This window comes from Salvelinus fontinalis, chromosome 1, assembly GCF_029448725.1.
Source record: "Salvelinus fontinalis isolate EN_2023a chromosome 1, ASM2944872v1, whole genome shotgun sequence".
Lineage (NCBI taxonomy): Eukaryota > Metazoa > Chordata > Actinopteri > Salmoniformes > Salmonidae > Salvelinus > Salvelinus fontinalis.
In genome coordinates this window covers 80927574-80940724 of record NC_074665.1, presented here as the reverse complement: position 1 = coordinate 80940724, position 13151 = coordinate 80927574, and the positions used below count along the sequence as shown (strand labels likewise).

The window sequence follows — 13151 nt, the reverse complement described above, 5'->3', positions numbered from 1 at the left end:
GCACCGGGCTGGGGGATAGTGGTGAGACCTCATGCCTGGGTCTCTGGGTCTGTGGCCTGTACAGCCACTGACTGTAGACTACTGGTGACCGACCATAGTCCCCCAGCTGGACCACCGATCACAGGACGCCCATATCGTCAACCGAACAACAGAGCATTAGGCTGGGGGATAGTGGTGAGACCTCAGGCCTGGGTCTCTGGACCTCTGGAGCCTATACTCAGCCTCAGACCTGCCTGGCTGGCCAGAAGAGAAGAGAAATGTTTAGCCACTGTTGGAGGGCGATAGAAGTAGATCTCAGAAAATCTCAAGTAGCTGGCCTGTTAGGAACACAGTCTTAGAAAAGGACCCTGTTTCTGCTTATAGTGTATCATTTGTTACAGAGGAGAGGACATTCAGGTGAAATAATACACAGGAGAGAAATATGGCCTCAGAGAGAGCCCTGACAGATAGAGATTAGAAATGAATGTAGATAATAATAATACTGTCCAGCCTAGTCGATGGTGAAAGCTAATAATACCCTGAGCCAGAACACATTAGACAGTCTCTCTCTCTCTCTCACACACACACACACACACACACACACACACACACACACACACACACACACACACACACACACACACACACACACACACACACACACACACACACACTCACTCACTCCCACACTAACACACACACGCGCGCACACACACACACACACACACACACACACATGCACCCACACACAGTCCTGAGAGGATAAGAGAGACAGATTGGGATCTTTACTGTAACACTTCCAGTGGTGCTATCAACCCTGGGCTGGCTGGCTGGGACCTGTCATTCACAGCAATGTGCTGACTGAGGGAGGGAGGCTTATGCCTGTGCTTATGTCTGTGTGTGTCTGTGCATCAGTGCATGCGTATATTTCTAGACCTTGAATGCTTTCATCCCAGAGGAACAAAGGATTGTGGGATAGATGCAGGGTGAACAGGGCTAGATGATTGTGGGATAGTTGCAGGGTGAACAGGACTAGATGATTGTGGGATAGATGCAGGGTGAACAGGACTAGATGATTGTGGGATAGTTGCAGGGTGAACAGGACTAGATGATTGTGGGATAGTTGCAGGGTGAACAGGACTAGATGATTGTGGGATAGATGCAGGGTGAACAGGACTAGATGATTGTGGGATAGTTGCAGGGTGAACAGGACTAGCGGATTGTGGGATAGTTGCAGGGTGAACAGGACTAGGGGATTGTGGGATAGTTAATGTAGGTCTCTTGTCTTGGTTAATTACGCTAGGCTGGTCTGTCTCTCCCCTGATACCAGCAGGGCCCGTCAGGCAGAACCTATCTCACTATGGAACGGTAATGCATGAAAGAACACACACACATTCAAATGCATACATACACACACACACTCACAAACACACATCTGGAAGTCATTTTGATCTTCTATCCATGGTGTTTCATTTCAGAGCCCATATTACACATCCTTACATAGTGACCTTAACAATAGAGACATAATCATGTTTACCAAACCATCACCATATAATTTTAAACAGGGTGTTTCAACTCCGAGGCTATTTCAAACAGGGTGTTTCAACTCCGAGGCTATTTCAAACAGGGTGTTTCAAGTCCGAGGCTATTTCAAACAGGGTGTTTCAACTCCGAGGCTATTTCAAACAGGGTGTTTCAACTCCGAGGCTATTTCAAACAGGGTGTTTCAACTCCGAGGCTATTTCAAACAGGGTGGTTCAAATCCGAGGCTATTTCAAACAGGGTGTTTCAACTCTGAGGCTATTTCAAACAGGGTGTTTCAACTCCGAGGCTATTTCAAACAGGGTGTTTCAACTCCGAGGCTATTTCAAACAGGGTGTTTCAACTCCGAGGCTATTTCAAACAGGGTGTTTCAACTCCGAGGCTATTTCAAACAGGGTGTTTCAACTCCGAGGCTATTTCAAACAGGGTGTTTCAACTCCGAGGCTATTTCAAACAGGGTGTTTCAACTCCGAGGCTATTTCAAACAGGGTGTTTCAACTCCGAGGCTATTTCAAACAGGGTGGTTCAACTCCGAGGCTATTTCAAACAGGGTGGTTCAACTCCGAGGCTATTTCAAACAGGGTGGTTCAACTCCGAGGCTATTTCAAACAGGGTGGTTCAACTCCGAGGCTATTTCCAACAGGGTGGTTCAACTCCGAGGCTATTTCAAACAGGGTGGTTCAACTCCGAGGCTATTTCAAACAGGGTGGTTCAACTCTGAGGCTATTTCAAACAGGGTGGTTCAACTCCGAGGCTATTTCAAACAGGGTGGTTCAACTCCGAGGCTATTTCAAACAGGGTGGTTCAACTCCGAGGCTATTTCAAACAGGGTGGTTCAACTCCGAGGCTATTTCATACAGGGTGTTTCAACTCCGAGGCTATTTCAAACAGGGTGGTTCAACTCCGAGGCTATTTCAAACAGGGTGGTTCAACTCCGAGGCTATTTCATACAGGGTGTTTCAACTCCGAGGCTATTTCAAACAGGGTGGTTCAACTCCGAGGCTATTTCAAACAGGGTGTTTCAACTCCGAGGCTATTTCAAACAGGGTGGTTCAACTCCGAGGCTATTTCAAACAGGGTGTTTCAACTCCAAGGCTATTTCATAAAATGTATGTAAACTATTGAATTAACTAGCTTTGTTTTTGAAGTATCCGCTTGGGAGTCTTTGGGGAGCCGTTCTGCTGAGACAAAATAACGACGACTGGAATATTCTCCAGTATGGTATCTGGAGAATTAGAGAGACAGAAGCAGCATGCAGGGGTTTTTGTGGTTGGGTAATGCCCTTGTGGGAGAAATGTAGCACTTTTTTTGTTATTTTTTGACGACCACAAATAGTCCCACAATTTGATGTTTTCCTTAAGCATCTGTCATTAAGCTATTTTTGGCTGGGTGGCTACAGTGGGGCTGACTCTTTCTATCTCTCTCTCTCTGCCAGTGTGGACAGATAGTGACAGGGCTGCAGACTGCATTTAGTGGCCTTCATCCCTTAGTCACACACACACACACACACACACACACACACACACACACACACACACACACACACACACACACACACGCACGCACACACGCACTCCCCAGCTTCCAGAAGGCTACAGAAGCGTTTTGTAGTCATAACACACTGTCTGACTAATCACAAATTGACTGTTGAAAAAACCGCTGCAAGCCAAGCAGACTGGTGATGAATGTGATGACTGGTGTCATATGGTGGGATTACCCAGCCAGCCGCATACTGGGTGCACCCTCCAAGCATAGAAATAGATGGTCCAGCCATCACACAACATTGACTTGAAGGGGAATGTCCGTTCTAGTATTTCTTTTTCTAAGTCTTCTAGGACCCAGACTCAGAGACCCAGAAGAAAGGACACTATCCCCCCAGCCTGGTGCTCCAGAGTCCGGCAAGCAATTCAGGGGTACTAGGTGTTGTGGGCTGAGGTCACCCAGTGCTGTCCAGCTGGGCTTTGTAGGCTTGCTGTCGTCAACAGCTGTTGTGCTGTTCACTCTGTGTCCTGCTGTGGTCAGTCAGTGTGCTGCTTGGGGCCTTGGCGGGGCTGTGACAGATCTCTCTCTCACCCGGAGAAACAACACTGGAGCCTGAGCGTCCTGCTGTGGGTACAGTGAACAGGGTTATAATAGGAGTATGACCAACACAGGCACACACATGGGGCGTGAATGGAAGGCAGCCACAGGCACACATATTGGGGATTTCATATAAACACACGATTCTCCATCAGCACTAGACTTCCTCTATTTTGTCGGGTTCAGGGGCGACCATCTAGCCATCTGACATAGCTTGGACAGAGAGAGGGTATTAAGCCTTCACACTGCAGGCCTTAATGCTCAAATCAGCTTTGTTTTTCAAATCCATTTTGTAATACTGTCTTTCCAAACAGCAAGTTACAACCCCAAATCAGATTTGTGTGTTCAGACAGCAGTCATTTGCTGACATGGCTACGCTAGTTGTCATAGTAACGACAGGTATGTGCACAGTGCTGTAGGCTGATTGGGTGGTGCTCGTGCCTCCTCTCACTCAGACGTTACGTATCAAGCTAAGGTGACACCAATGCCTGCCATGGATGTTTCCCAGTTGCTTTGAATGAGCGAAGGGTGTTAAACTTTCTGCAGTCACAGGGTTAAACTTTCTGCAGTCACAGGGTTAAACTTTCTGCTGCAGTCAGCTGCAGTCACAGGGTTAAACTTTCTGCTGCAGTCAGCTGCAGTCACATGGTTAAACTTTCTGCTGCAGTCAGCTGCAGTCACAGGGTTAAACTTTCTGCTGCAGTCAGCTGCAGTCACAGGGTTAAACTTTCTGCTGCAGTCAGCTGCAGTCACAGGGTTAAACTTTCTGCTGCAGTCAGCTGCAGTCACAGGGTTAAACTTTCTGCAGCAGTCAGCTGCAGTCGCAGGGTTAAACTTTCTGCTGCAGTCAGCTGCAGTCACAGGGTTAAACTTTCTGCTGCAGTCACAGGGTTAAACTTTCTGCTGCAGTCACAGGGTTAAACTTTCTGCTGCAGTCAGCTGCAGTCACAGGGTTAAACTTTCTGCTGCAGTCAGCTGCAGTCACAGGGTTAAACTTTCTGCTGCAGTCACAGGGTTAAACTTTCTGCTGCAGTCACAGGGTTAAACTTTCTGCTGCAGTCAGCTGCAGTCACAGGGTTAAACTTTCTGCTGCAGTCAGCTGCAGTCACAGGGTTAAACTTTCTGCTGCAGTCAGCTGCAGTCACAGGCTTAAACTTTCTGCTGCAGTCACAGGGTTAAACTTTCTGCTGCAGTCAGCTGCAGTCACAGGGTTAAACTTTCTGCTGCAGTCACAGGGTTAAACGGCAGCTTTCTTGGCTCAGGCTGGTCGTCATCTTTCATCGGTAGGCCTTCCCTCCATCCCTCCTACTCTCCATCCTTACGACCCTCCATTTCTCAGCAAGACCTGATCAAATAGCTTTCCACTGTCAATGCATCCTGCAGACTGCTAGAGACACAGCACACTTCTTCATCTTCTTCTTTTTCATAAAGACTCAATTGCTTTTAAAAACCATACCAAAACTATATCTCCACTTTTTAATTAAAGGTTGAGGCACTTCCCCAGTCACTCTCTGCAGGTCCAACCAACAATGGGAGGTTGTCTACTCTATGGGTGACTGTGTTTGGCATGTTGTTCAAAGTCCATTTAGCTGCACGTGTCTATGGCTTTATCTGCCTGAAGAGTGGGTTTGGGCCCTACACTACAGGGATTAGCTGCCCAGGCCAAGTGTGTTCTAATCTTTCATGCTCTGGTTTAGTCTGTGTTACATTTAGTTTTGACTTGTATCTCTTTTTAATGCCCTGGAATCCCCATTAGGGAGCCCAGCATCTAGCGTTTTCAAAAACACACACAGACGCATAGACAGACTCACACAAACACGCACGCAGGGACACACAAACACACAAAAACAGGCTGGCTGTTTGCCTGTCTGTTGTGGGTTTCAGCTGAGCTCCCCCTCTCTGATCTAGCCCACAACACAGTCCAACTCAAATGGGCTTAGCACTGACCAGGAACCTGGAATGATTGTGAGTCTGAAACAAGAGGCTGGAACGCCGGACCACTGTGGCTTATAAACAACAGAACTTGGAAGCAGAACTTGCACCTAAGGAACTACTATGAATTATAAACAAAATAACTTGGATCCAAGAAATTGAAATAAAAAAAACTTGGAACTCTCACACCTAAGGACCCACTGTGGCTCATAGTTCACCTCTCTCTCTCTTTTGAAGTCTAAGTGGATAGATGGGGAAGCAAAATACCAATCGAGGCCACATCACTGTTAGAAGAAAAGAAAGAGAGCGAGAGATGGAGAGAGTGAGAGAGACAGAGAGAGAATGAGCGAGAGAGAGAGGGAGAGAGAGAGAGAGAGAGTGAGGGAGAGAGAGAGAGGGAGCGAGCGAGAGAGAGGGAGCGATAGAGCGAGAGAGGGAGCGAGAGAGGGAGAGAAGGATATACCTTTTTCCAATATAATGACTTATTTTCATTATTCATTATTTTATTACTTGTATATTATATTGCATATATTGTTGCTTTGGCAATACTGACCCAATGTCTTTCATGCCAATAACGCAGCTTGAATTTGAATTTGAGAGAGAGAGAGGGAGAGAGGGAGCGAGAGAGAGAGAGGGAGCGAGAGAGAGAGAGAGATAGAGAGGGAGCGAGGGAGAGAGGGATCGAGAGAGAAAGAGAGAGAGAGGGAGCAAGAGATAGAGAGGGAGAGAGAGAAGGAGAGGGAGAGGGAGAGAAAGAATGGAGGCCACATCGCTGTAAGAGAGAGAAATGAGAAGGTGAACCTCCGTCCCAGTCTCAAATCTCTTGAAGACTGAAACAGGTTTCCCTCAAGAATTTCCCGGTATTTAGCCCCATCCATCATTCCTTCAATTCTGACCTGTTTCCCAAGTCCCTGCCGATGAAAAACATCCCACAGCATGATGCTGCCACCACCATGCTTCACTGTGGGGATGAAGGCTTCGGGGGGATGAGAGGTGTTGTGTTTGTGCCAGACATAGCATTATCCTTGATGGCCAAAAAGCTCATTTTTAGTCTCATCTGACCAGAATACCTTCTTCCATATGTTTGGGGAGTCTCCCATATTCCTTTTGACGAACACCAAACATGTTTGCTTATTTTTTTCTGGCCACTCTTCCATAAAGCCCAGCTCTGTGGAGTGTATGGCTTAAAGTGGCCTTATGGACAGATACTCCAATCTCCGCTGTGGAGCTTTGCAGCTCCTTCAGGGTTATCTTTGGTCTCTTTGTTGAATCTCTGATTAATGCCCTCCTTGCCTGGTCCGTGAGTTTTGGTGGGCGGCCCTCTCTTGGCAGGTTTGTTGTGGTGCCATATTCTTTCCATTTTTTAATAATGGATTTAACGGTGCTCCGTGGGATGATCAAAGTTTTGAACATTTTTTATAACCAAACCCTGATCTGTACTTCTCCACAACTTTGTCCCTGACCTGTTTGGGTAGCTCCTTCGTCTTCATAGTGCCGCTTGCTTGGTGGTGCCCCTTGCTTAGTGATGTTGCAGACTCTGGGGCCTTTCAGAAGAGGTGTATATATACTGAGATCATGTGACAGATCAAGTGACACTTAGATTGCACACAGGTGGACTTTATTATGCGACTAATTATGTGACTAACTAATTATGTGACTTCTGAAGGTAATTGGTTGCACCGGATCTTATTTAGGGGCTTCATAGCAAAGGTGTGAATACATATGCACTTTTCCGTTTTTATTTTTTTAGATTTTTTTTTTAACAACTACTTTGTGTATGCCCATTATATGAAATCCAAATAAAAATCCATTTACATTACAGGTTGTAATGCAACAAAATAGGAAAAATGCCAAGGTGGGTGAATACTTTTGCAAGGCACTGTATTTGGATATATATATTTACCCCAAAAATATATGGGGGATTGGAAATTATGCAGACAATTACATTGATGGAAGCTACAATCTATCTGCAGTATTAAAGCTGATCCACCCCATAAAAAAACGTATTTCTTTAATAACGGAAAATAGAAACCTTTCTCGGTTGTCCTGTTCATAGCCAATGGAAGTAAAGTCCACATGGTGTGTGTGTGTGTGTATGTGTGTTCATGCACTCGCATGTGTATGAGTGAAGTAAAACTGTATATGTGGTAGATAATTCCACAGTCTTAGTAGGTCTCATCATCCTTCAAGACTAGACCAGTCAATCACAAAACTTTAGGTTTTGTCCCAAATAGCACCCTATTCCCTATGTGGTGCACATAACACCCTATTCCCTGCTTTTGACAAGTGCTCATAGGGCTCTGGTCAAAAGTAGTGCACTATATAGTGAATAGCATGCCATTTGGGATGCACACCAGTGTTTTCACTCAAGGCCTAGCTCAACGCAGAACAGCTGTACAAATACCTTAGACAGGATTTCTAGCTCCCCATGAAAACACTGGTCTGTTTCTAATAAATATATACATATTGGGTAAATACATTAGATAAACTGAAATAAACACATGGAATGTGTTCCAGAAACAAAACACAGAAAGACTGCGTTCCAAATGGCAACGCGTTCCCTTTATAGTGCACTAGAGCCCCATGGGTCCTGGTCAAAAGTAGTGCAGTTATAGGCAATAGAGTGACATGTGCAAAGAGTAAACTGAAATGGTGGATAAAACAAAACCTAACACATGTATTTCTGAGGTTTAAAGAGGTACAGGCTCTTTCTCTCTACCCCCCTCCCATTCTCCCCCGACTGTTCTAAACACTCATATATTGTGCTTGTCTCCACCCCCCACCAGGTGTCGCCCATTTTCCCCCATTACCCCATTGTACTTAAACCTGTGTTTTCTGTTGGTCTGTTGCCAGTTCGTCTTGTCTTGTCAAGTTTAACCAGTGTGTTCTCCTGTTTTACAGTGTCTCTAGTTTCTGTTTTCTAGTCCTCCCGGTTCTGATCATTCTGCCTTCTCAGATCCTGAGCCTGCCTGCCGTTCTGTCCCTGTTTGACGCTTCCTTGGATTACCGACCTCTGCCGGCCCTGACCCTGAGCCTGCCTGCCGTTCTGTCCCTTATTGACGCTGTCTTGGATTACCGACCTCTGCCGGCCCTGACCCTGAGCCTGCCTGCCGTTCTGTCCCTTATTGACGCTGTCTTGGATTACTGACCTCTGCCGGCCCTGACCCTGAACCTGCCTGCCGTTCTGTCCCTTATTGACGCTGTCTTGGATTACCGAACTCTGCCGGCTCTGGACCTGCCGTTTGCCTGCCCCCTGTTTTGTAATAAACATCTGAGATTCTAATTGTCTGCCTCCTGTGTCTGCATCTGGGTCTTATCCTGAGTTGTGTTATCCTGCCTCTTTTCAAGAAATGATTTGCTACACAGCCTGCTAAGGTGCTCAGTATTGTCCATGGGATAGTTTGTTCCATATGACTAAATTACCCATATATTTCCTTTGAGAGTAGTTTTTTTTCAAAGTTTACACAACAATTCTGCATTGACATATGTCAGAAAATATGCTGACCTGAACTACAATTTAAGACACCATATTGACAACCAAATAGTGTTTACCCCTTTTTCTCCCCAATTTCGTGATATATCATTGGTAGTTAGTCTTGTCCCATCGCTGCAACTCCCGTACGGACTCGGGAGAGGCGAGCCATAGGTCTCCCGAAACACAACCCTGCCAAGCCACACTGCTTCTTGACACACTGCTCGCTTAACCCGGAAGCCAGCCATACCAATGTGTCAGAGTCCAGACAACCAATTCTGATTCATATTAATTTGGAGTTGAAAACCAGCCAATGTGAATTCAACTCGAAATAAACCAACGTTTTAAGCCCCACAAACCAATATAATACGGTAGAGTTATGTAACCCACACAGCCACTGACTTTATCTTCTCCTCAAGACTTTGAGGTCGAGAAAAAAATATATATACTTGGTTATGTGTCCGAAAACATTCTGGCCTGAACTAAGGTAGCAAACCACCTGCCAAAGACAATAGATCAACAGTAACTGATGGTAAATGTTAGCATCAATGTCCAGGTCACCTCTAATAGTAACCTTCAACCAACATTATTTAGCTTTGGGTTGTGTTCTCAGAGGCACAGACACTGAATGTATTAATCCCTTTCTTTGTGTTCGTTGATGTTTATAAATGTTTTCCCCTCAAATCATCTCTAAAGGAAGAAAACAAACTAAAAGAAACTACCTTGACAAATGTCAGAAAAGACGCTGGACTGAAAGACGCTGGACTGTTGGACTGAAAGACGCTGGACTGCTGGACTGAAAGACGCTGGACTGAAAGACGCTGGACTGTTGGACTGAAAGACGCCGGACTGAAAGATGCTGGACTGAAATATGCTGGACTGTTGGACTGAAAGACGCTGGACTGAAAGACGCTGGACTGAAAGACGCTGGACTGTTGGACTGAAAGACGCTGGACTGAAAGACGCCGGACTGAAAGACGCTGGACTGCTGGACTGAAAGACGCTGGACTGAAAGACGCCGGACTGAAAGACGCTGGACTGCTGGACTGAAAGACGCCGGACTGAAAGACGCTGGACTGTTGGACTGAAATACGCCGGACTGAAGTACGCTGGACTGCTGGACTGAAAGACGCTGGACTGCTGGACTGAAAGATGCTGGACTGAAAGATGCTGGAGTGAAAGACGCCAGACTGAAAGACGCTGGACTGAAAGACGCCAGACTGAAAGACGCTGGACTGCTGGACTGAAAGACACCGGACTGAAAGACGCTGGACTGTTGGACTGAAAGACGCCAGACTGAAATACGCTGGACTGCTGGACTGAAAGACGCTGGACTGCTGGACTGAAAGACGCCAGACTGAAAGACGCTGGACTGCTGGAATGAAAGACGCCAGACTGAAAGACGCTGGACTGCTGGACTGAAAGACGCCAGACTGAAAGACGCTGGACTGCTGGAATGAAAGACGCCGGACTGAAAGACGCTGGACTGTTGGACTGAAAGACGCCAGACTGAAATACGCTGGACTGCTGGACTGAAAGACGCTGGACTGCTGGACTGAAAGACGCCAGACTGAAAGACGCTGGATTGTTGGACTGAAAGACGCCGGACTGAACTACGCTGGACTGCTGGACTGAAAGATGCTGGACTGAAAGATGCTGGAGTGCTGGACTGAAAGACGCCAGACTGAAAGATGCTGGACTGAACGACGCTGGACTGCTTTACTGAAAGACGCTGGACTGCTGGCCTGAAAGATGCTGGACAGAAAGACGCCGGACTCAAAGGTGATGGACTGCTGGACTGAAAGACGCTGTACTGCTGGACTGAAAGACGCTGGACTGAAGGACTGCTGGACTGAAAGATGCTGGACTGCGGGACTGAAAGATGCTGGACAGCTGGACTGAAAGATGCTGGACTGAAAGATGCTGGACTGCTGGACTGAAAGATGCTGGACTGAAAGATGCTGGACTGCTGGACTGAAAGACGCTGGACTGCTGGACTGAAAGACGCTGGACTGAAAGACGCTGGACTGAAAGATGCTCGACTGCTGGACTGAAAGACGCTGGACTGCTGGACTGAAAGATGCTGGACTGCTGGACTGAAAGACGCTGGACTGAAAGATGCTGGACTGAAAGATGCTCGACTGCTGGACTGAAAGACGCTGGACTGCTGGACTGAAAGATGCTGGACTGCTGGACTGAAAGACATTGGACTGCTAGAATGAAAGATGCTGGACTGCTGAGGGGCGCAGCGGTCTAAGGCACTACATCTCAGTGCAATAGGCGTCACTACAGTCCCTGGTTCAAATCCAGGCTGTATCACATCCGGCAGTGATTGTAAGTCCCATAGGAGCTTCTTTAAAAAAAACAGTAGTGCACCTGCCTTAAGATCCCTGAAACAGGTCATCGAGCAATAGCTGGACAGCTACAGTCTGATCAGGCTGTCAGGCTGATCCTTTGGAGTGGTGGCGAGTTCACACATCCACCTCCCCACAAGTGAGTTGTCTGGCAAAGAAATACTTATGCATTACTGCCACAAGTTCTCCCTCTGAGAGAGCATTTAGCACTGGGGCAATGTGGTCACATGCCACAGGGAAACTTTGACGCCAGAAACTGTCAATAGGCTGGTGTTCTTGGCATGAAACTTGTGAAGAAGGAGGCAGTGAATTGTTAAACTGAGAAACACACAGACTGTCTGCTTAATGCTTGAAGAAGTTAGTTTGAAAAGGTTTACAACTTGAATTCAGACTGCTCTTCTTATATTTGGAAGGAATTTACATTTTTAATTACATCATGAGTACCTGGACTATTTTTACATTTAACTCCTATACCTTTGTTAATGTTTCATGTTTGCACAGGTTTACCGTGATGTGCAATGCCCCCTTTCTGTTTCTATAAGGTTAAAAGCAATATTTTGTAATTTATTAACTTTGAAGGGCTCATAAATGCAAAAAAAAATAATATATATATATATATACAGTGTATCATGATATTATATCGTTATCGTCAGTGGAAAATATTGTGATATGAATTTTAGTTCCCATCGTACACCCTTAGTGTGTACTCACCACAGAGCGCAGTCCGAACCCTTTGACCAGCTCCAGCGAGTTCTGGTAGCAGGCTGTCAGGTCCTTGGTCTCTGTTTCACCCACATGTCCCCTGGCCACAGGGCCCACAGTGTGGATCACATCTGGGAGAAGAGGGCAGAAAGAAGAAGAATATTAGCTAGCACACTAGTATTGAGGACAGACAGAAGAATAGTATTAGCTAGCACACTAGTATGGAGGACAGACAGAAGAAGAGTATTAGCTAGCACACTAGTATGGAGGACAGACAGAAGAAGAATATTAGCTAGCACACTAGTATGGAGGACAGACAGAAGAAGAATATTAGCTAGCACACTAGTATGGAGGACAGACAGAAGAATAGTATTAGCTAGCACACTAGTATTGAGGGCAGACAGAAGAAGAATATTAGCTAGCACACTAGTATTGAGGACAGACAGAAGAAGAATATTAGCTAGCACACTAGTATTGAGGGCAGACAGAAGAAGAATATTAGCTAGCACACTAGTATTGAGGGCAGACAGAAGAAGAATATTAGCTAGCACACTAGTATTGAGGACAGACAGAAGAAGAGTATTAGCTAGTACACTAGTATGGAGGTCAGACAGAAGAAGAATATTAGCTAGCACACTAGTATGGAGGACAGACAGAATAATAATATTAGCTAGCACACTAGTATTGAGGGCAGACAGAAGAAGAATAGAAGAAGATATGGAACAGAAGAGAGGACATAAGAATAATACTTTAGTTAGTTGTTATTTTACAGAAAACAGAAAAGTAACTTTTATATTTCAACCCAATCTAACAGAGACACATACACACATATACACACACATTCTCATCTGACATGGGACTTGAACCGGCAACCCTCTTGTCGCTGAGACGCCTCTATAACAGACAGAGCATCCTTCAGTTCACTTCAGCTCCACTATCATTTCATCAGTACAGCGAGTGCAGCGAGTGCAATTCACACTCAGCAGAACTAGCCCCACGAGTGCCCAGGATGTGGGAATTCTGCAGTGAAACATTTGAAGAGATAAGTACAACCATTGTTCCATTCTGTACAGAGCTGATTCCACCTGCTT

At 46.0% G+C, this 13151-nt stretch overlaps 1 protein-coding gene across 1 annotated transcript in view; it reads right to left on the bottom strand.

Moving 5' to 3' along the window:
- Positions 1–13151, bottom strand: part of LOC129862734 (ADP-ribose glycohydrolase MACROD2-like) — a 917737-nt gene that overhangs the window by 97938 nt on the left and 806648 nt on the right. The window contains exon 6 of the mRNA XM_055934653.1: positions 12070–12191. Coding sequence (XP_055790628.1) covers positions 12070–12191 — 122 coding nt within the window. The remainder of the gene's footprint in view (positions 1–12069; positions 12192–13151) is intronic.